At 39.8% G+C, this 25,166-nt stretch overlaps 2 protein-coding genes across 2 annotated transcripts; one reads left to right on the top strand and one right to left on the bottom strand.

Annotated features, from left to right (window-relative positions):
- Positions 1–7,143: 7,143 nt before the first annotated feature.
- Positions 7,144–8,018, bottom strand: LOC134220738 (MRG/MORF4L-binding protein). Its single transcript, XM_062699839.1, has 2 exons — positions 7,519–8,018; positions 7,144–7,461 (listed from the first exon to the last, which is right to left on the bottom strand). The coding sequence occupies exons 1-2, from the start codon at positions 7,898–7,900 to the stop codon at positions 7,262–7,264; spliced, it is 582 nt and encodes a 193-aa protein (XP_062555823.1). The 5' UTR covers positions 7,901–8,018; the 3' UTR covers positions 7,144–7,261.
- A 2,971-nt stretch (positions 8,019–10,989) lies between these two features.
- On the top strand, positions 10,990–13,489 carry LOC134220737 (nuclear pore complex protein Nup75). Its single transcript, XM_062699838.1, has 4 exons — positions 10,990–11,171; positions 11,239–12,057; positions 12,127–13,016; positions 13,144–13,489. Exons 1-4 carry the CDS (start codon positions 11,142–11,144, stop codon positions 13,460–13,462), a joined length of 2,058 nt encoding a protein of 685 aa, XP_062555822.1. The 5' UTR covers positions 10,990–11,141; the 3' UTR covers positions 13,463–13,489.
- The last annotated feature ends 11,677 nt before the right edge of the window (positions 13,490–25,166 follow it).

Genomic DNA, 25,166 nt, shown 5'->3' with positions numbered 1-25,166 from the left:
GATGGCCAACCTGGTGTAGTTTCCGGTGGGTATCCAATGGGGACAGTTACGGAATTGAGCATAGCTATGCCGTTCGACAGCTCAAAATTCTTGATTTTTTTCTTAGAAGCGAATGTAACTCATGCCGCATATCTGGTGGCACCACTGTGTGGAGAGTCAGGCTCGTGCAAGACATCGCTTTTCTTGTCGGCCATTGCGTTGATGAAGTGCGACGAGTCGAGTCGTGACAAGCCAACGATACTCGGCTCTGCAGAAGTGAAACGCTCATGTCGACGGGACAAGCAAGCGTGGGCGGACTCTGGCCGACGAAAGAAAGATAGCCGCAGAAACCGGGGACATTCGCCTCCTAAACGATATCTCACGATGCTTAAGCGAGGCGAAGATGAATGCAACGATGCTTGTGAAAGACGCAGATGGTCAGCTATTTACTTACCCAACTGACCAGCTGAAACGTTGCAGCGTTTCCATGGTTCGAGCACTTCGGACAACGTATCTTAATGAAGGTGCCCAAAAAGGGTGACTTGACTGCATGCGATAACTGGCAAGACATTATGTTGTTGCGTACCGTTCTCAAAGTTATCATAGTCCGGATTCAGGAGAAGATCAATGCGACTCTCCGGCGGCAGCAGGCCGGATTCCGAGGGCAGCAGGAACTATATTCAAGGGCTTTGCGACCCCTCCTCATGGCCTCCGAAGTTTGGGGGCCTGCCTAGAACCTGGTGGGGTTTGGCAGTGGGCTCCGTTAAACCGCTACAAAAAGCTACATGTATCCGGAAGCAGGCCCTTATCAAAACAACCGTATGCCGCTTAAAGCGCACATTCTGATACAGAAGACAATCATCTATCCATTCTAAGTCCTGCTGATTAAAATACACATCAATGTATTGATTATTTACTTTCGCTGGCCAACCATTTTTCATTGAAGAGATCACATATTGCAAGAAATCATCTTCTTTGGTTCTATATAGCTTTATCTAGAGGGAGTTCCCTTCCAAAATTGATGCTATTTACTAGTTCTATATCGCATTCTGCAGGAACAGCATTTTCTAAGGGGAAACGTGAACAAAAATCCACGTTTTTCATTCGTTTTGTGGTCTGTATTGAATCTCAAAGTCATAAATTGAACGCTCTAATACAAATCTTTATAATCTCGTGGCGTATGTTGAATTTCTTCCTTCCTTCCCAAAAATACCGACTAACGGTTTATGGTCCGTAAAAGGATAAAACTTTTTACAATACAAAAAGTTGTGCAACTTTTTCACCGTACAAACCAAGGCTAGTGCTTCTAAATGAAGTATTCAATATTTTTGTTGGCCTGCATTCAGCGAAAATGACGTGAAATAAATTGGTCTCTCTATACCGTCCATTAAATGGGCCATAACACCACCTAAACCGTATCCTGAGGCATCTGACACTATAACAATTGGGTTATCCGGGTCATAAAACTCTAAAATTCGTGTTTTTTTACTATTTTCACATGCTTCATCGCAGAGGCGCGGCCACGTTCCGAGACGCGGGTAGGACAAAAAATGGATTATCATATCTATAGAATACTTTTAAGGAATTTCAGGGACTTTCCGGAGATCCTCTCGGATTTCAAGAGAATTTTTCGGACATCCTCCGATAAGTTATAAAAGCCCCCTGACTATTAAGACAATCATTACATTTCGAGAGCCTATAAAACATTTCCAAGATGCATGTCTTCAAACATTTTTACGAATTTCCAAAAGTGATTATGAATTTCTGCAAATTTTATAAAATATTTTATGGTTTCAAGCAATTATCACTAACTTTTAGGAATTCGATCCTTAAGAAATCTTCAAAAACATCGCTACGATCTACCAGTAAAGCTTTTGGTCGTCCAAGAATCTTTAAATAATGTGATTCTAAATTTCCGACTTCCTTTCTAACTTCTAAGATTTCATGTAAACTTAGGTATATTTGTGATTCCTACAGATTCTAATAAACTCTTGAAAACTTCCAAAGTTTTTCTTTTCACAAGCTTGCTACCAGACATCTGGATGTGCTACAATCATCATAAACTACTTCATATTAGCATATTTCTGCGATTGTTCTCTCATATCCATGTTTAGTTTCTCAACTTTTGGAGACGACTAGCGCTTCTGTTTTATAAACAGGAAGTCTGGCAAAGGCTACATCACATAATGTGGCACCCCTAGTAACATTTTGGTTTTCTGCTGGTTTTAAAACACTCTTGAAGAGTAAATTATGGACTTCAATACTTGAAATGTTACTTGGGACAGACTCATTTTTTGTTTAATTCACCTGTAAGTCTGTCAATTCTTATAAAATTTCAAAAATTCTCTAAGCCTCCCAGAACTAGTAGAAATATTTACGTCCTTCCAGAAAATTTTCAATAATTTAACTATATAAAATTTTAGAAACTTCAAGACTTCTTGGAAAATCTCAATACATCATTGAGTCCTTTTTGGAATTAAAATAATTCCTCACTCTGACTCTGAGAAGCCTTTCGGAATAGATTTCTCCCCGGAAACGATTATCAGCTTAACATATGATAAACTTTCAAACCTTTGATTATCTTTGAAACCTTTTAATGATATTTTTTAGATCTTGAAATTGTAACAGTATTGATAGTATTAGATCCTTTAGTTATGCATATGGTATGTTCTTACTATAATCATGGGTAGGACAATGCTTCGACTGTCCTACCCAGGTATTTTCATGCGTAGGACATGTCCTACTTGTCCCACCCACTCCCGGCGCCACTGCGTTCATCGCAATTACAATCCCATTTAAACTTTACATCCGCTTTCAACAAATTATATAAACAGTGGAGCTTCGAGGACAAATTAGGAATAAATTTATAATAATAGTTAAAACCTAAAAAAGATCACTTGTCATAAGACGAGTTAATACAATCCCATTGAATTCCACCACTTAATTGTATCTTGACAGATACGTATTTCGACCTCAACAGTAAGGCCGTCTTCAGTGTCTCGTACTAGGACTCGACTTCAAGAGGGCAAGTCGAGTCAAGTTCAGCAGGGACTATGTCCAAGGGCTTGACGATCCCTCCCCAGGCCATCTGCGAGTTGTGGCGCCTGCCTAGGATGTGGTGGGGTTTGACAGTGGGCCCTGTTAAACCTCTATAAAAAGCTGCATGTATCCGCAAGTAGGCTCCGCCAAAGCGACCGTGTGCCGCTCAAAGCGCACAAGCCCAAGTCCTGGTGTTAGGTGGGACGCTAAACAGCCCTGACACGACGGCCCTCCGACGAGACAGGAGGTTTGCGCAGGCCCAATAAGCCGCCTTTAAAAACAACTATTACGAACGACATAGAAGATAATACGACTCGATACAATCGGCAACGACTTAGGCGACGAATAAAGGATCACGATTGGAAGCTTGGAACATGGAACTGCAAGTCGCTAGGCTTTGCAGGTTGCGATAGGATAATCTACGATGAATTACATCCCCGCAACTTCGATGTCGTAGCGCTGCAGGAAATCTGCTGGACAGGACAGAAAGTGTGGAAAAGCGGGCATCGAGCGGCTACCTTCTACCAAAGCTGTGGCATCACCAACGAGCTGGGAACCGGCTTCATAGTGCTGGGAAAGATGCGCCAACGCGTGATTGGGTGGCAGCCAATCAACGCAAGGATGTGCAAGCTGAGGATAAAAGGCCGTTTCTTCAACTATAGCATCATCAACGTGCACTGCCCACACGAAGGGAGATCCGACGACGAGAAAGAAGCGTTCTATGCGCAGCTGGAGCAGACATACGATGGATGCCCACTGCGGGACGTCAAAATCGTCATCGGTGACATGAACGCTCAGGTAGGAAGGGAGGAAATGTATAGACCGGTCATCGGACCGGATAGTCTGCATACCGTATCGAACGACAACGGCCAACGATGCATAAACTTTGCAGCCTCCCGCGGAATGGTAGTCCGAAGCACTTTCTTCCCCCGTAAGAATATCCATAAGGCCACATGGAAATCACCTAATCAAGTAACGGAAAACCAAATCGACCACGTTCTAATCGACGGTAAATTCTTCTCCGATATCACGAACGTACGCACTTACCGCAGTGCGAATATTGAATCCGACCACTACCTCGTCGCAGTATGTCTGCGCTCAAAACTCTCGACGGTGATCAACACGCGTCGGAGTCGTCCGCCGCGGCTTAACATTGGGCGGCTACAAGACGGTAGACTAGCCCAAGACTACGCGCAGCAGCTGGAAGTGGCACTCCCAACGGAAGAGCAGCTAGGCGCAGCATCTCTTGAAGATGGCTGGAGAGATATTCGATCCGCCATTGAAGCACCGCAACCGCTGCACTAGGCACGGTGGCTCCGGATCAGAGAAACGACTGGTATGACGGTGAATGTGAGCAGTTGGTTGAGGTGAAGAATGCAGCATGGGCGAGATTGCTGCAACACCGCACGAGGGCGAACGAGGCACGATACAAACGGGCGCGGAACAGATAAAACTCGATTTTCCGGAGGAAAAAGCGCCAGCAGGAAGATCGAGACCGTGAAGAGACGGAGGAACTGTACCGCGCTAATAACGCACGAAAGTTCTATGAGAAGTTGAACCGTTCACGTAAGGGCCACGTGCCACAGCCCGATATATGTAAGGACATAAACGGGAACCTTCTTACGAACGAGCGTGAGGTGATCCAAAGGTGGCGGCAGCACTACGAAGAACACCTGAATGGCGATGTGGCAGACGAAGATGGCGGTATGGTGATGGACCTGGGAAAACGCGCGCAGGACATAATTCTACCGGCATCAACACGTCGAAGACGAAGTACATGATAGGAAGAGGTTCAAGAGAAGACAATGTGAGCCACCCACCACGAGTTTGGTGGTGACGAAATCGAGGTGATAGAAGAATTTGTGTACTTGGGCTCACTGGTGACTGCCGAAAATGACACCAGCAGAGAAATTCGGAGACGCATAGTGGCTGGAAATCGTACGTACTTTGGACTCCGCAAGACGCTCCGATCGAATAGAGTTCGCCGCCGTACCAAACTGACAATCTACAAAACGCTAATTAGACCGGTAGTCCTCTACCGACACGAGACCTGGACGATGCTCGTGGAGGACCAACGCGCACTTGGAGTACCATCTATGATGGGGTGCAGATGGCGGACGGTACGTGGAGGAGGCGAATGAACCACGAGTTGCATCAGCTGTTGGGAGAACCATCCATCGTTCACACCGCGAAAATCGGACGACTGCGATGGGCCGGGCACGTAGCCAGAATGTCGGACAGTAACCCGGTGAAAATGGTTCTCGACAACGATCTGACGGGCACAAGAAGGCGAGGTGCGCAGCGGGCAAGGTGGATCGATCAGGTGGAAGATGACTTGCGGACCCTCCGTAGACTGCGTGGTTGGCGACGTGTAGCCATGGACCGAGCCGAATGGAGAAGACTCTTATATACCGCACAGGCCACTTCGGCCTTAGTCTGAATAAATAAATAATAGCAACAGCTTCCGAACATTTTTGTTTCGAATGCGCTGCTTTGCCGCATACCCTGCCTACATGATGGTTTCTGTCCATTGTAGGAGCACAAGCTGATTGCTAATCATGATGTAGACTGGAATCGGGTTTCGTAGCCTTATGTGTACCGTTGTATATACCGGGGAAGTAATGTTTCCACCTCTCTTTGGTCACCGAAGTCACTGTTCCGAACTGCTGCATGTAGGCATGAACGGCGGCATTATTTACTGTCGGCGGAAGATCATGCACTCGTACTGCTGTTAATTCGGAATCCAAGTAAACGTTTAGGGGTGATCGGGACAATATGGGCCACCTTAGAAAATCGTTCCGAAAATCAGCTTAGAAAATCATCATTCTAATGTGGTTGACTTTTACTAGGGAGTGTTACCTTTTGTATTACATCGATAAATGATGAGAAATGCGTTTAGGAATTGTTGGAATGCATTTTCGAAAATGTATTGATTTTAATGTGTGTTCCCGACTATACGGGGCAATATGGGCCACCATTTGGGGCAGTATGGGCCACCCATCCAAAACATTGTTTTGGGAGAGAAAAGTGTCGTAATATGGATGAATAAGATGTTCCTACTGTTTATAAACTCTATAGAGTATTTCGTACAAAATGAGATTAATAAACCGCATAACAGCGGACCGAGCTGATTTTCCACTCTTCAGCATATGTACGGACACAGTTCAATTGGCCAATGGTATTTTTTTCTGTTTCGATCGCAGTAATGCGGTATTGTAATTTATCCAGTATGCATTTAACATAGATGATAAAATTCTTGTATTCGGCAACTGAAATATAAACCTATTCGCATATTATGGCCTAATAACTACTTGCTCTGTGCAGGTTTGTACATATTTCCCCATAAAGAGTGGTTTTGAAAAACAATGTTTTATGATAAATTCAGATTTATATCAGTACAAACATGTGTGCACAATATTCATTTATATAATACCTAGAACTTTTATTTGTGATGTAGTTTTGGCATGTATTTTAATCAGCTTTGAGTCAAAATCTTATTTAAAAACTTCAAATCCTAAATAATAATTCTGCCTATGCAGCGAAAATTAACATTTTCAAATGTTTTCATATTCGAATTGAATTTGAATGCGGTTTTCACGTTGAGGCATATGTGAAACATTCTCTTAAAGATTATATTACTTCGACATGATAAAACTTGTCAATAAGCTCAAATTGAGGGTGGCTCATATTCATTGCCTCTACCTAATAAGTGTACGGCCCTTAACATGTATGAAGTATTATACTATGTTCGCACTAGGGCCTTATGACATGTTATTCGGCTATCTTGATGAGCTTTCTTTTAACGATAATTTGAATAACATGTTATTTAGGTCGTAGTGCGAACATAATATTAAAGCATTTCCTTAAGATTCATGGACATATTACTCCCGCAAGTTGACGGATAAGAAGTTCTTTCCACTGCATTTTTTAAATGCCTTATTAGGGTGATTTTTTTTATCAAGTTGGAAAGCTCATCAACTCTTCGAATGCATTGGCAGATGAATCTGCTACCTACTTGAAGAGCTGCATTGCACAATTTATCATGCATCAATGGAAATTGCAAGCAAGCTTGGTCTTGCGTAATTTGAGCCTGAAGTGTCTCAAAAAATATCATGGAAAAGCTAATTAAAAATACAAATATTATCTTATTTGAAAGGTTTAAATGTATTAGTATTATTCAATGTTATAGGTATACTATTCTAGGGGAATAAAGTAACTTCTAAATTAGGTAGCTCTACCATTTCTAAATTCTTCGCCTCTTGCTGCTATGTATATTTGGTGGTGTACTAGCGGGGCTGCTGGCATTCGGTTCGAGCGACATCGATCCTCGTGTACGTTTCTGCGGTCGCTTAGGCGTACTTTCCGAGTTTTCATTTTTCGCCTTGCTAGATTTGGTTTCCTTTTCCACGGGCTTTTCCTTTTCGGGAATTTCCTTCTCTTTGGCTGGAAAAAATAATGCTATGAATATAGTTCAAATTTGAGGAAACGTAAAAATCATACCAGGTTTTACGATGGGTTCCGGCTTTGCATCAATTTTCTTAGTTTCTTCAGCGCTTGCAGGCTCTTCTACCGACTTCCGTTTCATAACGGAAGAATATTCAGCCTCCGGCAAACTGAAATCTGTCTCCTCAGTAGGAAGCAAAAGTTCATCCTGCTCATCTAATGCCTTCAGGTTGTACATGGTTTTCAGGTGCGACCAAATCATTTCGCTGCTCACTTCCCGGTTCAGAGCCTTCGATAGCCTCTCGGTGATGCACGCAATGACGAAGTGCTTGTTGATGCCGACCGGACGAAGTCCATCCATTGCGAAAAACAGCTGGATTTCATCTTCTGCAGACCACTCCAAATAATCACTGTCCGATTTCTCTTTCACAAGGGTCATTTTTGCGATATTACTTTAATGTTTCAAGGAAAAAAAGTTGTATCCGTTCGACTCGAAATCATTCAAAACCGCCAGTGATCTCACGCACCACACGACCGCACCGGGATAGTAAATAAAACTGAGGGGTAAATAAATAAAGTACTGCCAAAATTAACACAGTTATTTTAGGTTGATAAGAAGAAGCGTAAAAAATGTAAGAGAGGTAACGGAAGTAACACTATATGGTTCGTGTCTAGGGTGTATGCTATTATTGCATATCTTGTATATATACCCTATAGGGTGCATCCGCAGTAATCTACCCGTCTACCGGGAAAAAGTTTGCCAATTTTAGCAAGTACCTATAGTTTTTTTTCCTATGGGGTATGCCTAAATCCCAGTGAATCTCCTCATATAAACTATATATCTATGGGGAAATATCCGTGGCGTATGTAAATAAATGTATAAGCGTTTGCGATTTTTATCTTTATTTTAGTGAGTAAACAATATTGTTAACACAGTTTACAATATTGTTAACACATGTTAACACAGCCATAAATCGGAAACTTTTCCGTTTTTTCTCAATTGACTTTTGTCGAAAGGTTTTGTAACAAAAAAAAAAACAAAAAGCTTCATGTTTCTAAAAACATTCTGTTGCCTTCAGGAAAGTTATTTTTTTTAAATTGTAAAAAAATGATTTAGTTGATAATAGTTTATTAAATCGAGCACGCAAACCTTTTACAATATTAAAAGAAAGGACGCACGATTCTGAACACTCAGCGAACTGGACTATCGAAATTCATAACTGGTGCCTTATGAATCTTCAACTGATTATTCCACCAACAGTGCTTCTTATACGCAGTTACCTTCCCGAGTATTCAAGCGTCGATGGGCGTGTGGTCTACATGCCGGCCTCCCGACCCTGACGTCCATGGTTCGAACCCAGTCTGCCGCACTTTGCTTTTTTTTAAATGAAAATCATCATTCATAAGGCAACATATTGAAATTCATACCGATTTCTTGTGGCAAATTTTCATAAGGCGTTTGATTGAACATCATACGTCCATTTTCCTCAGTGAAGGAATAATAGTCATCGGATTTTTTTTTCTCATAAATAAATAAAATTTCCCGGGTGCTCTCCCGTTCCGTTTGACAACTCCATGCATAAGACATGTCCGACCCCCGCACTAAGGGGTAACTTGACCAAAATCCTGGCCAAAATTATATTTCGGCGTTTTCCGATAGATTTTGCATTTATGATGCAAAAACATAGAAACAATCGATTTTCGAACATTTTTACAGGTGCAAATTCACCTACCACTGAGAAATGCCCTTTCTTGATATGTTCAAAAATGAAATTATAAACTGATACAGAAGCGACAGCTCCATGACAGTTCATGTTTTCACACACTTTTGTCCTCAATTCACGTGGGAAACGTGGAAAATGAAAAATCTCGCGTAGCATTTGATAAGGGCCTATTACAGAAAGGTAAACATTAATCGATTAAAAAAAAAACATTAGATTCCCATTTCACAAGTTTATTATATTTTTAGCAGCGAAAGCTACCTAGAACGTACAATCAACACTGATGACTCACGCATAACATCAGTTACATCGTAAAATTTGAAATTGATTAAACAAAAGTCTGGCTATTGTTTTTGCACCCTTATGGGTCGTTCATAAACTTTTTGCTTAAGGTCATTCCTGACAGAATCCAAGTTTCAAAGTGCTCGCGTTCTCGGGGGCACACCACTCGATACGGAAGCAACGCACAACTGTCATTTTTATTTTTCACGCATGCTGACGCAGCAAAGCTGAATCAACAAAATGACAGTTGTCCGCCGCCTTCAGTATCGAGTGGTGTGCCCCTGAAAACGCGAGCACTTTGAAACAAGGAATCTGTCAGGAGTGACCTTTAAAACATCTTCATCTTACAATAACATAGGATTGATTATTTTGGAGAGGAAATGTTTCTTTCTATTTCCTGTTTTGGTCCTATGTACAAGGTTGCCTCATATGGTTACTTCACTTAAGACCAAGTAGACTGCTTATTCGAATTGTTTCTATTTAGCTTGAAGTGGCACTTGCCCATATTATTTCTTTGCTTCAACTTGTCTACATAATATCAACTATTATGTATTTAAGTTATATCGAGTTTTACATATCTGTTGTCAATGCAATCGCCAAATTCAATACAATTGATATTTAGATTTTTCATAAGATTGGTTAGTGGGAAGGAGATGAAAGATAATAGAGCATTCGCTAAGCTTTGTAGAGATTCAAATGAGAAGCAGATGCCCCAAACTAACATTATTATTTGAGGGTTAGGTTACAAAATTGTATTAAAAAGTTTTTTTTTTAATCGGCTCCGTAACGCCCTACAGCATTTGAGCCTACCAAATGAACGAATGAATAACTAAAAACAGAGTATGTTACTGTTGTATTAAATCATGTCTATGTGTCAAATGCCTCGAAAACCAGAAAAAGCCAAAAAAGAATTGTTCTGCCTATATACTGTTGAAAACAATGGCGGAAAAAATGAAAACAACCTATTTTGAAGTTACTCGCAAATTCGTTTGCGGACGAGTGCGGATGATCTTTAACCCGCAATGGAAAGATGAAAGCCTATATTTTCATGTGTGTACAATCTCGAAGCGGAATACGAGGGAGTACTTCTACTTTTTTAATAATGAAGTTTGTTAAAAAATGTCAAAAACTCCATGTTATTTATGTTTATGAAATAATATCTTAATGTTAAATATAATTCATTCCAACTCAAGGAGATCCTAGGGCAGTATATAAATGATGTTTTATGTACTATAAACCTAACATTATATGTGTTGTTTAGATTAGTCAGCAGTGGTAACTGATCTTTGTCTTACGGCACGCTAAAAACCATCAAATTAACATGATTTTTGATAGGTTGTCACTAATACTAATAAGGAACAAACGTAAAAATTTCAATGACACATAATGGAGATAATATTGAAGAATATTCTAAAAATATAATACTATGCAAAAGTTCGAAAAACGAGAAAGGGTTTTTGGCCAGCCATTTGTTCTAGCTACTCCACCGTGCCCCGGTGGATTAAACCCTGGGTAAAAGGTAAACATAACCTTAATAAACCAGATGAACTTTTGAAGCGAGAGGCGATCTTCAACAAACATTAGTTGCCCCGCGCTTTCTAATTGATAAATCAGATTGTTTGATAAAATACAAATAAATAAAATTTCCAATATTCAATTAATTTGTAACGAACATCCATGGCGTCCAGAGAAAGTGGTCCTATATTCGTGAGTAAAGATGCGTTTAAAAAGTGTAGGTTTATCAACACAAATTGTGATTTGTTTTTTTTTGCAGACAATTCCTTGTGCATTTGCGAAGCAATACGGCCTCACAGCTGCTTGGTTTACGGAGGACAAAATATCCGTTACTGCTTACAGCAATCAGCTACTTAAATCTATTGATCGGCGCCGACCTAATAATTTCCCGGTGAATGTGTATCATTTGACTACAAATTTTATCCTGGATGAACCCATTTTGCGAAGCTTGTTAACGGAATGCAGTAACGTGTTCCTGAATCTTCAATTGGTCCGCAGCAGTTCGCCAGCAGCGGCCATAGATTATCTGAAAATTTCCCGTAGCTATCGCAGTGCGATCCGCGCTTGTCTGGAAAAGCTCCAGGACTTGATTGCCGGTGCGGAGCTGCGCGATGTGGAACAGTATCGAAACTATGTGACCATCTTTTATTCGGTGGAATCCATCTGGCACCTGGTAGAGATTCTAATTATCGATGCTAGCTCGGTCAATGCCGTGGTTCCGAACTTGCTGGAATGGGTGCGGTTCCACTTCCCAACGGCGGAACGGCTGGCAACGGAACTGCTGCAGCAGGGACGGGAAGTCGATTCCAGTGATGACTACTGGCCCGTGGTGAAGGGATTGATCATACAAGGTCAACTCAGTGTAGCCAGAGCGCTGCTGAAACTGCACACCAACTCGGAAAGTGTGTGCTTTGAAGTGGCTGAACAGATTCTCCAAACCATGCCGGTTTATAGCGTTTACGGTGGGCTTTCGATCCAAAAGTTCAAATCTCAATGGCAATATTGGTCGGCCAATGCAAAGTCCAAGGTCGATGCTGGAATTTTAGCGTTGGAACCGGAACTTGAGGAGATTGTTAAGGTAAATTAAATATATTGCATTATTCTAACAACGCCGGCAGTAGTTAATGTATTGAATTTCTCTTTTCAGCTTGTAATTGGCGATCGTCAAACATGGACCGAACAATGTCAGTATGCATCTTGCTGGTATGAATATTTTCCGGGATATCTTTTCTACACCGAATCAACCTGCAAATACTATGAATTGGGCACGTTTGCGAACAATTGGCTATCGCAGTGGATCAGCACCGGCGGAGCGAATCCGTCATACAAGTACTTGGATAAAATAATCCTCTCCGTAATGGAGAACAACTTGCCCCAAGTGTTGCACAACATTCAGAACATCTGCGACAACAAATGGTTCGTAACGCACTTGGTGGATCTGCTGTATCACTGCGGTCAGCTCACGCTATCTACCGGGGGCAACGTTGAGGAACAGGATGCGGAAAAGATGTTCCGAGAATCGTTGCTGTACGATTTTGGCTGTTTGCTAATGTCGCGCAACTCATCGCTCTGGGAAGCCGGTATGGACTATCTGGAGTTTTCTAGTACGGAAGGTTTAGGGGCACGAGAAGCGCTTTTGGGCAGAATCCCTATTAAGAACGAGAAACAGGCCATGAAGCTGATCAACGTCGCCAAGAAGAATGGCTTCACCGCTGTGGAGAGCGAGATTTGTAAAGTTCTTGTGAAGCGCAATCTGTCTAATAAGCTGTATGGAAATGCTCTCGAGTGGGCCATCCGATCCAGGGATAGTTTCTATGTAACTGCGGTGGCCAATATCTTTCTTGAACACTACTGCAATTATGGAGAGATACTCTGCGAGGACGTGATTGCCAATATTGGAGCCAAGATGTTCTGCTCGCCGAGGTTGATTTTCCTGGTCAAATACTATGATTTTCGCCAGTTTTTCTTGGAGCGTTCCTTCGCGCAGGCCGCAGAATTGCTGGTGAACTTGTTGGATTCGAAAATTACACCTAGCTAGTAAGTATATTGATGCTTTTCTATTGTCATACATATATGGTTCAAATAGTTCACGATTGAGTAAGCGCCAATGATCATTATTCATATGTTTATTATATTTTCATTAAAAAAAATTGTCTTCCCACAGCTTTTGGCCATCGTTGCTAGCAGATACCATCCCATTGTTGGAGTTCAAGGAGCCAGTCATTCCCACCAAGGAAACCTACACCATTCTGCACCACTTGGAGTGGGACCTAGTTCCGATGATTGAGAAGAGAAAGGAACAACTACGAGGCAGCAGAAAGGCGGACGACGACACTACCGACATAGACAGTCAAGCTTTGTTACCGAATTTCTCGTCCAACTTGTTAAATAACTGCACTGATGATTTAGTTAAAATGCTTCGCCTGGCATGTGCGCGCAACTTAGCGCGAGCCTTCATCATCGAGAATACAGTGGCCGATTAGAATGAATAAACGTTTATCTGAGAAAATAAGTTCTTGAACTGTTTTGCTTGCCGGCATGTTTGAAGAAGTCGTAGCAAACAACAAACCGTTAAAAAGATTTTTTTTGTGTACTATTTTGATAGCATTGATTGCCTCGGAGAATGTTATAAATCTAAAAGCAGATTTTTTTTTTGCAAAAAGTGTACATCTCTGACGTATTCTCTGCATTAGGTTCGAGAAAATCGCGAAGTACAAAGGAGCCATTTCTGTTTCAATCTTCCCGATCTATTATTATTATTATTATTTATTCAGACTAAGGCCGAAGTGGCCTGTGCGGTATATAAGAGTCTTCTCCATTCGACTCGGTCCATGGCTACCCGTCGCCAGCCACGCAGTCTACGGAGGGTCCGCAAGTCATCTTCCACCTGATCGATCCACCTTGCCCGCTGCGCACCTCGCCTTCTTGTGCCCGTCGGATCGTTGTCGAGAACCATTTTCACCGGGTTATTGTCCGACATTCTGGCTACGTGCCCGACCGGGGAAAGAAGGTGCTTCGGACTACCATTCCGCGGGAGGCTGCGAAGTTTATGCATCGTTGGCCGTTGTCATTCGATACGGTGTGCAGACTATCCGGTCCGATGACCGGTCTATACATTTCCTCCCTTCCTACCTGCGCGTTCATGTCACCGATGACGATTTTGACGTCCCGCAGTGGGCATCCATCGTATGTCTGCTCCAGCTGTGCATAGAACGCTTCTTTCTCGTCGTCGGGTCTCCCTTCGTGTGGGCAGTGCACGTTGATGATGCTATAGTTGAAGAAACGATCTTTAATCCTCAGCTTGCAGGCGGAACCTACTTGCGGATACATGCAGCTTTTTATAGAGGTTTAACAGGGCCCACTGTCAAACCCCACCACATCCTAGGCAGGCGCCACAACTCGCAGATGGCCTGGGGAGGGATCGTCAAGCCCTTGGACATAGTCCCTGCTGCCCCCAATCTATTGAGCTATATAAATTTTACTACTGTATCTGACAAACCATGTTCATGTTGAAGATGCGACGACAGCAAAATAAGTCTGGAAAAACCTGGAGAAGGCATTCGAAGATTACGGATTCACTAGGCGAGTAGGACTACTGCGTAAACTGGTGGAGACTGACATTAAAAGCTGTGCATGGATGTCTGAATACGTCAATCAAGTCGTTTCGACAGCTCTTCAACTGAATATCATTGGTTTGAGATTCCCGAAGACTGGGTCGGTGCTTTACTACTGTGTGGTCTTCCTGAGGAGTATAGGCCAATGATTATGGCTCTGGAAAACTACGGAATCCAAGTAAAAGGGGATATCATCAAAATCAAGCTACTGCAAGAGCTGCAGGTATCTTCGTCCGACACAGCACTACTGACATACCGAAAATGCAAGAAATATGGACACTTTGCCAAAGATTGCCGAAGTAAGAAAGATGAAGAAGCTTTTTGTTCTGTTTTATCGTCGATAGAGTTAAATGGTGGTGGCTGGCCCAATTATTACTTCCGGTCTTTTACTATACTTAGTATAGTAATAGTCAAGCATTCGTTCTACATATTATTACTAATATGGGGATAAGCGTGAGGAATTGTTATAGAATTTTAAAAGAAAACGAATGCTAAGACCAAGTGCCACTGGATGACTCCAAACGGGCCAGTATAATGTGGGGTAGTCAGGGTTTAACTAAATTAGCTAATAGTATAACTTATTTTGCCACGCATCAATTTCAGTATAATTTGTCTCTACGAATCAAATTCCTAGAAGTTAGGTTTTCAGCATTACTTAGCGCAAGAGAGGGTTTAAACTCTGCGTTAAACTGAATTTTATTCGCCGATTCGGGGCGTTATCATGAGTGATCAGCACTCATGGAACACATTGTTTAACGCGAATGTCAGCCGGGTTCGATCAAAAGTGTAAGATTTAGTGTAATTAGTTTAATTATTTTTATTTTTAGACATCAAACGTTAGGAGCATGTTTTCATGTAAGCTCACAACGGTATAGTGTAGGCCGTCCTCGATTGGGGTCCTGTGGGTCGCATGTAGTGGCTGTGCTCGGGGCAGTTATGTGTTGAAAGCGGTTTTGGGGCAGTTAGGATTGAGTTTTAATATAAACAGATGTAGGATTGAACAAAGTTATAACCTTTAAGGTTCATATTGTGGAGACTATTGACAGCCAAAGCGTTGAGGATAAGCTTTTAGTTAGCAACTGAATTAATTTATCCGATTTGGAATCCTAGATTGAATAGTAGGTATATATAGACAATAATAGAAACTATATACAGTTATCAATTTATTAAGTATTGAGGATATGTTTTTGGTTAAGTTGAGTATCAGATGGGCATGTGTGATATCCATTAATAAGACAGAATTATTAGAACTGTATTTTTGTCTTTGTAGTATAATTAATTACTTACTAATGTTTTGCGGGCCGGCGAGTGAAAGCGGCCCAATTCTTTTATCTACCTCTTTCCAGACGACCAGTGATGAAGAAAATCTCATTGTTCCGGTATCAGCAGTGGTATTCATATTCATAACAACCACCGTCAATACAGGAAGTCTGTGTTCACAACGTGATTACTTCAAGGACAATCCCAACATCTTCTGTGAATTGCAGATAAGTATTGCGTTTATATTTTAATTGCACTGAGCTCGTTCTAATCTGATCGATGAATGAATTTACTTGTCACTAATCAATATCATTAGTAACTTTAAATATTCCCGTAGATTAGAAAAGCAAGTGCATATATTTCTATTTTATGGCAACATATCACAACGAAACGGACCCTTGGGAGCCTTAAGTAAGATCTCGGTCCGGTTGCATCTAAGGAGATCTTAGTGCAGTGCACACCGGACGTGTTGCCCAGTAGACGTATCGCTCAGCGGTATTTAAATACAACGCAGATAGGCTATGGTCAGAGGGTGCGTTGATATTACAAGATTACAAGATAGAGTTAAATGGTGGTGGCTGGCCCCATGATCACTTCCGGTCTTTTACTATACTTAGTATAGTAATAGTCAAGCATTCGTTGTACATATGATTAATATGGGGGTAAGCGTGAAGAAATGTTGTAGAATTTAAAAAGAAAACGAATGTTAAGACCAAGTGCCACTGGATGACTCCAAACGGGCCAGTATAATGTGGGGTAGTCAGGGTTTAACTAAATTAGCTAATAGTATAACTTATTTTGCCACGCAACAATTTCAGTATAGGTAATTTGTTTCTACGAATCAAATTCCTAAAAGTTAGGTTTTCAGCATTACTTAGCGCAAGAGAGGGTTTAAACTCTGCGTTACATTGCATTTTTTCCCCGATTCGGTGCGTTATCATGAGTGATCAGCACTCATGGAACACATTGTTTAACGCGAATGTCAGCCGGGATCGCTCAAAGTGTAAGATTTAGTGTAATTATTTTAATTATTTTTATTTTTTAGGCATCAAATGTTAGGAGCATGTTTTCAGCGTCACACAGCCCAGGAGAGGGTGTAAGCTCTGCGTTGTAATGGTATATAGACGAATTTCGCGCCAACCCTTCTATGGGGCTGGCAGCACCATCTCAGAATCGAATGAAACTTGGTGGGCATAAAGATATGGTATTTCTAAGCCACTTTGCATACTTAGTTTTTCAAAAATTGTCAAGAGTAACATTTGATGAGGGCCTAATTTTTTTTTCATGGATTTTTTATAAATCGATGTAACTCTAAAATGACAAGACCTACAAAAAAGTGTTGTATGGCGGACTGTCGTGAAATTCCCAGAAGTTTTTTGGAAAAATATCCAAAAAATAAAATACCGATTTCTACACTGAAAAATTAAAATTGATATTACAAAAAAAACTCATCTCAGAAATCGATGCAATTTTTTCTGCAGATAGGTATTTTAATTATCTAACTTTTCTGGGAATAATGTTCCTGTGACATATTTAAGGAAAAAAAGTTTTTCTAACAAAAACTTTTTTCATGTCCATATTGAGTAAAAATTTATCAGCGTGTTTTATGCCTACAGCGCCAATTATAGGTTCAGCAGCCTATCATCAACCAACGACACATTTTGGACGTATAAAAATTTGTTCGGGAAGCAATTTAGCATAATCTAACATAATTGTGGACCAACATTTGAAAAGGGTTTATGTTTTATTTGACTTTTTGTATCGAAGTAACTTAAAAACAATTACAAAAAAATAATTACTTTGAAAATGGGCAATGTTGCCGAAACGAAACTGAAGTGATATTTAATTGTAATAGTGGAAAAGAAGATGTTGATTTTCAGCAAAGGCTAACCACTGAACGGTGTAATTTAGAAACCGTTATAAAGCCTGTAGATGATTTTGTATCGTATTTTATTGAAAAAATTGATAAACTTATAACTTATGACATTATTTGCAAACAACAATACACTTGTACTGTTAAATTTATCTGAAAGTTATCCATTCATTATCCAAAATGCTGTTCAAGGTTGGAATAATTCGGAAAAGGCCCTTGCGAAGCTATTGGTGGCACTCTCAAACGAAAGGCAAAACGAGCAACTCCTGCCAAAGATTATGGAAATACTATCAAGACTCCTCGGGAGTTGTACGAATGGGCGAATGGGCTGAAAACAAAAATATCACTATATTACATTTCTGTTATATCACGAATGAGCAATACCGCCATCGGGGGTGGCAATGGGTCTGGGGGTGAGAATGGGTCATCGCTCTCACCGCGAGCATGGAGGGCGTAAAGCAAAATCGTTCAAAAAGGTCTCTTATATTTTTGTCTTCTTGTCCTCAGATACATCCATTCTACAAGCATTCTAAGTAGTTGAAACAAGAGTTTGATGAACTTTTCAAAAAAACAAAAACTATAATTGGCACACAAAAGCTTCATTCTTTTATACCAATCGCTTATAATAAAATCTTAAAAAAAAATATTCCAACTCAGATGAAGACCCAAAAGTCTTTGAATTGTTCGACTAAGTTTACAAATTAAATTAAACAAATAAAATTGAAGAAAAAATTTAAAAAATTCGGAAAATTTATTATTCTTTAAATGTGCGTTTACCGGAAATCCCCCTAATGAAATTACCTACCGAGCTTCATCGTTTGGAATCAAAATGTTTATCTGATAAAAAAAATCGACCTCAAATTTTTATTTTTGCTAAACCAATTTTAATCTTTACATTTATTAATTTATTTTCTCGGTGAACGAAACGCTCTTTTATGTTTCAGACTTCATAGTTCAGACAAATTTACAATACACCCAGGTTTTTTTTACACGGTTGGAATTCATTAATTTTCCGGTTAACCCGAACTTTCACAGCTTTTTAAATACCACCTGAATTTTCTTTGATTTTTTGTGAATTTTTTCGTGGGGTTAACTCATTATTTTATTAACGCTGAAGGTCTTAAACGACCAAAACCAAACCGTGTAAAAAAAAACCTGGGTGTAGTCCATCAAACATCACAATTTTGTAAATCTGATAATTTGTGTGTAATAGCCTATTCAGATTACGCCATTAATGACATAATAATTGGCGTTTCAGGGTAAATACGCTTTATGATGTCATTATTTACGTAATATTCCATACATTTTGCGCTGTCAAAAGATACCCGCTATAAAGAGTCATAAAGGATTTATTACGAACAATTATTAAGAGAGAGTTTTCGTTCTAACTGGGATGCAGGGAGAAATTCAACAAAACAAAACTGACAAGCGTCACGTTCTCTTTGCCAGAGAGAAAAATTCTCTCTGTTTTCATTTCGTTTCGTAGTTGACAGTCATGCTCTTTCTGTCGCAGCAGGGTCGAATGCATGTTAGATGGTAATCTTCTGAGCGCTGAAGAATAACTCGGATTGTGATGGTTTTGTGGAAAGCATTTTATATGATGAAAAATAATAATAATTATTTATTCTCCACTTATTCAACATGAATTGTTTAAAAGACAGATGCTCTCTAGAATTAACATAAAGTATTTAACTTAAACATAGATTTAATAGAACAAATCGAATAAATTTTCAAAGTTCAAGGACCAATGCGGAAGACAATTTAAAACGTAGGAATGGTTGTAAAACGAATATATTTGATGAATAAACATGCTTTCATAAATTGTTTCAATTCTGCTCCTTGAATGGCTTAATATACTTTGGATTTCAACATTTTTCACGTGGGACAACTGTACGATTTGAATGGGATGTATATATGAAGTAGAATAACCTTAAATAAAACATGGATTGGTAATGCATTAATTCATCCAAAATCCAGTTTAAATTATATCACATTCACACGATTCGATTTTGTTAGAAGCTGTATCATTGATTGTCGAGTAGAACGCAATGGTTCAGTTCCCATTTTTGAAAAAAAAAAATTAAATTGCTGAGTTGCCCTTCATACATGGAGATACTGGTGGAAATACATTTTAGTTCGATAATATTTCTTGAAAATTGGTCCAATCGTCCTTTTTTTATTTATTTGTGAGAATTCCCAAAAGTATCTAAATTTTTCTATCAAATTTCCGTTCGATCATAGTACAGAATCAAAATACTTTTTAAACTTAAAAATAAATTGAGGAATAGTCTGATTCCCCGAAGAACGGCGCACCCAACTAATGAATGTAGCTTCGCTCATTATCCTTAATTAGAGCTTCAAATATTCTTCGAAAATCCCTTTTCATGTTTTTTTTATATTTTTTTTCGTAGAAACTTTGTTCAGAAAAATGTTCGATTGTCGCCACACAAATGCTTGATTCCGCAAATTAAATTTTAAAACTCTCCTTGAATTCAACCCTGTATTAGCGTGCAAATGAGGAAACATGGAAACGTCAAGATATATTATCTTGCTGCAGTCTGAACACCTCGTAATAATTGGATACCCTCTCACTTAACAAAGTCATAAATAGCCCAATCTGAATAGGCTATAACATTGGGTTGTATGTCAATGCCCAGAATACCAATCCCCAGAATCAGTTCCCCAGAATGGTATTTCCCAGAATTCCATTTCCCAGAACGACCAATTCTCCAGAATGATATTCCCAGAATGCACCATTTCCCCGAAAAGAAATCCCCAGAATGACCCATTCCCCAGAAAAAAAACCCGAATGACCCATTCCCCAGAAACCAAAAACCCAGAATGACCCGTTCCCCAGAAAAAGGTATCAGTCTAAGAAACTATGTTACTAGATACTAAAAAACTAAAAATACTAGATACTATATTTATATGCAAAAATACTTATATTGAAGTACGCATTTGACCGGAATAAGGCAAAACGACATATGCTGCCTTATTTTAGAGCACGCATTTGACCGGAATGGAGCCCTTTTGATATGTTTGTTAGGGCTCACATATAATACGAAGGAGCATATAATCCATTATACTCGTTGTTCATATTGGGGGAAGCCCATATGGCATAATACCATTTGGCATAATGCCGTTTGGCATAATGACCATTTGACATAATCGTTGAAAATAGTATGAAATGCAATGGGTCGTAAGAATATATGATTTCTATTCTTAGAAGTATGTATTTACCTGGAATAAGACAAAAGAGTAGATGACTCCTTCTTTAAAAGTATGCGTTTGCCCGGAAAAAGGCAAACGAGTAGATAACTACCTCTTCAAAAGTATGCATTTGCCCGGAAAAGGTAAAAGAGTAAATCACTCATTTTTTAAAGTATGCATTTGCCCGGGATAATGCAAAAGAGTAGATGACTCCTTCTTTAAAAGTACGAATTTGCCCGGGATAATGCAAAAGAGCAGATAACTTCTTCTTTAAAAGTATGCGTTTGCCCGGAAAAAGGCAAACGAGTAGATAACTACTTCTTCAAAAGTATGCATTTGCCAGGAAAAAAGGCAGAAGAGTAAATGACTCCTTTTAAAGTACGCATTTGCTCGGGATGAAGCAAAAGAGAGAGACTCCTTCTTTAAAAGTATGCATTTGTCCGGAATAAGGTAAAAGAGTAGATGACTCCTTCTTTAAAAGTACACATTTGCCCGGGATGAAGCAATTACGAAGTATTTAGTCTAAGCTAGGAAATGGTGCATTCTGGGGATTAGGACATTCTGGGGAATGTATTTCGGGGGATGGAGGCATTCTGGGAAATGTCTTTCGGGGGATAGGGGCATTCTGGGGAATGCCTTTCTGGGGATTGTGGTATTCTGGGGAATGGTTTTCTGGGGAGTAGTGCATTCAGGGGAATTAATTTCTGGGGAATCACTTTCTGGGCAACGGGTTTCTGGGGTATGACATACAATCATAACATTGATATAAGCAATCTAGGAAAATATACGCCCTTTCCAAATATTGGTCCACATTAATGTTAGATTATGCTAAATTGCTTCCTAAACAATTTTTTATACGTCCAAAATGTGTCGTTGGTTGATGATAGGCTGCTGAAGCTACATATAATTGGTGCTGTAGGCATAAAACACGCTGATAAATTTTCACTCAATATGGACATGAAAAAAGTTTTTGTTTGAAAAACTTTTTTTTTTTTTTTTTTTTTTTCTTTATTAATGAGGTTTTCTGCCCTTGACCGGTTCTCCTTTTTTTTAAAAAATTTTTTTTTCTTAAATATGTCACAGAAACATTATTCCCAGAAAAGTTAGATAATTAAAATACCTATCTGCAGAAAAAATTTCATCGATTTCTGAGATGAGGTTTTTTTTTTATCGATTTTAATTTTTAAAACTATTTTTTCTTTCAGTGTGAAAATCGGTATTTTATTTTTGGATTTTTTTCCAAAAAAACTTCTGGGAATTTCACGACAGTCCGCCATACAACACTTTTTTGTAGGTCTTGTCATTTTAGAGTTACATCGATTTATTAAAAATCCATGAAAAAAAATTAGGCCCTCATCAAATCCAGAAAAATATATTAAGCTCGTTTAGTGGAATGTATTAAACCGTCTAAGACGAATTAAGTACTGTCCATTTTATGTCCATAATTAACTGTTGGAATTAAATGGACAGTACTTAATTCGTCTTAGACGGTCCTCATCAGATGTTACTTTTGACAATTTTTGAAAAACTAAGTATGTAGAGTGGCTTAGAAATACCATATCTTCATGCCCACCAAGTTTCATTCGATTCTGAGATGGTGCTGCCAACCGCTGGTCGAGTTGGCGCGAAATTTCTTCTATAGTGTAGGCCGTCCTCGATTGGGGTCCTGGGGGTCGCATGTAGTGGCTGTGCTCGGGGCAGTTGTGTGTTGAAAGCGGTTTCGGGGCAGTTAGGATTGAGTTTTAATATAAACAGATGTAGAATTGAACAAGTTATAACCTTCAGGGTTCATATTGTGAAGACTATTGACAGCCAAAGCGTTGAGGATAATCTTTTAGTTAGAAACTGAATTATTGCCTGATTTTCTCAAAATTGCACGCGGCGAACCCTTCATGAATGGTACCGACGCGCTTTCTGCAGCCCGTTTACTTGATTCTTATGGGTGAATAGCATTGCGGTGTATCGTTTGCCGCGGCCGTACCTTTCGACAGTCATTCGCCGCGTGAAGTTTTGTGCAAGTACCCATTTTGGAACATTACAAACGCCGCGCAGTGTATCATATCCAGAAAATCTGACAATAATTTATCCGATTTGGAATCCTAGATTGAATAGTAGCTATAATAGTAGGTATGGATAATAATAGAAACTATATACAGTTATCGTTTTATTAAGTATTGAGGATATGTTTTTAGTTAAGTTAAATAGCAGATATGCATGTATGATAACCATTAATAAGGCAGAATTATAAGAACTGTATTTTTGTCTTTGTAGTAGGATTAATAACTTACTAATGTTTTGCGGGCTGGCGAGTGAAAGCGGCCCAGTTCTTTTATCTACCTCTTTCCAGACGACCAATGATGAAGAAGACTTCAAGACTTCAGGAAAATCTCATAGTTCCGGTATCAGGAGTGGTATTCATAACTAATACTACCTGCAACCACCGTCAATACAGGAAGTCTGTGTTCACAACGAGATTACTTCAAGGACAATCCCAACATCCTCTGTGAATTGCAGATAAGTATTGCGTTTATATTTTAATTGCACTGAGCTCGTTCTAATCTGATCGGTGAATGAATTGACTTGCCACATATTTAGATACATCGTGAATAATCAATATCATTAGTAAATTTAAATATTCCCGTAGATTAGAAAAGCAAGTGCATAAATTACTATTTTATGGCAACATATCACAGCGAAACGGGACCCTTCGGAGCCTTAAGTAAGATCTCGGTCCGGTTGCATCTAAGGAGATCTTAGTGCAGTGCACACCGGGCGTGTTGCCCGGTAGACGTATCGCTCAGCGGTATTTAAATACAACGCAGATAGGCTATGGTCAGAGGGTGCGTTGATATTACCAGATTACCAGATTTAGACTTTTACTTTGTGCGCAAAATTAGACATATGAGAGTAACTAGGGTGCCTAATTTCGTTTATTGTTGTTGCGTAGTTTCATTTGCAACATTCTAATAAAACAAAAGCAATATAATGCACAAGACAGTTTTACACTGAATAGAACCCGAAGAGTTCATTTCCATACGCTTTTTATCTAATTTTCAGGCGGATAACCACCGACATCGACTAATGTTGACTTGAAAAATCTTATAGATTAGTGCCTGCAATAGCTATCAAATCCGATGTGTAAAATGATGCTAAACTTAAATCGAGGATAAAACTACAGCAGCTTTTTCGATAATGTATATAATATTGTCTTATAAATATGGAACACATATTTGACGATGTCCTATGTAAGAGATAGCGGAATTTAAGACTACATGATGTCTCTAAAATTAAAACTATTTTTTATACACCATCTAAACATTGCTCATACAATGTCTTTTTTTTTTCCTAAAATACGGTTTCGTTTATATTTCAGAAGAAAACGATATATTAGGAATTATGACTTGTGTCAACTAAAATTCATGAAGTAAAATCTAAGCAAAGTTCCAGAGGGTCGAAATATAGGAGCATACCATTTCGACTAAAGAATGGGTCACTGACGGCTGTCTGATACCGTTATCTGCATATTTTGAACAATGGATGCATGCTTCTATTGGTCAATTGATTATATTTCATCAAACCAATAACGATATTCAATTCCAAACATCCCAACTAACATTTAATGTCAATGTAAATGTTATATCAACTCATCTATACGGCTTCAAGTTTGACATCAAGAAAGGAGCGCCCAACAGAGCTCTGGTCCCCACAAGTCCCTATCTCACGCTTCCACGGGTTGTCCGATGACAAAAGACCGCCAGCTAAGGGTTGTGTACTTAGCTGGTAGTGCAGCCTGGGCACTGTTGTCCTTCTCACATCAGCTAGAGTGAGAAGGTACGCCTCGAGCGTCTGTTCACCAGGAGGTGCGGCTCAAACAGCGTCTGCCTGGTACCCAGCGGCTGATTAACGAAATGTTGTATCGCGTCAGCTATACCTAAGGTGGCAGCCCCATCGTCGCGATGTAGGTAACGCGACCCCGGTAAGGTAGCTTACTGAAGCCTCTCAAATACCACGAAAAATGGAGATAGAAGAAAAAGAGAAAAAGAGTTATTGTTGGCAACCGACCCGGCAACGAAATAAGGACTATGATTGGAAACTCGGTACCTGGAATGTCATGACCCTAAATGAACCTGGACGAGTGAGCCTTCTGGCATGTGAACTGCAGAAAGTTGGAGTGAACGTGGCCGCTGACCCCACGACCAACACTGCATTCAAGTAAAACATCTATCACAG

The sequence above is a fragment of the Armigeres subalbatus genome, chromosome 3 (genome assembly GCF_024139115.2).
Source record: "Armigeres subalbatus isolate Guangzhou_Male chromosome 3, GZ_Asu_2, whole genome shotgun sequence".
NCBI classification, from domain to species: Eukaryota; Metazoa; Arthropoda; class Insecta; order Diptera; family Culicidae; genus Armigeres; species Armigeres subalbatus.
This window is presented reverse-complemented; position numbering and strand designations above follow the sequence as displayed.

Coding starts and splice junctions, on each gene's coding strand:
- LOC134220738 (XM_062699839.1), bottom strand. CDS start 7,900: ATGACCCTTGTGAAAGAGAAATCGGACAGTGATTATTTGGAGTGGTCT. Junction 7,462..7,518: donor GGAACCCATCGTAAAACCTG/GTATGATTTTTA, acceptor TATTTTTTCCAG/CCAAAGAGAAGGAAATTCCC.
- LOC134220737 (XM_062699838.1), top strand. CDS start 11,142: ATGGCGTCCAGAGAAAGTGGTCCTATATTC. Junction 11,172..11,238: donor GAGAAAGTGGTCCTATATTC/GTGAGTAAAGAT, acceptor TTTTTTTTGCAG/ACAATTCCTTGTGCATTTGC. Junction 12,058..12,126: donor AACTTGAGGAGATTGTTAAG/GTAAATTAAATA, acceptor TTCTCTTTTCAG/CTTGTAATTGGCGATCGTCA.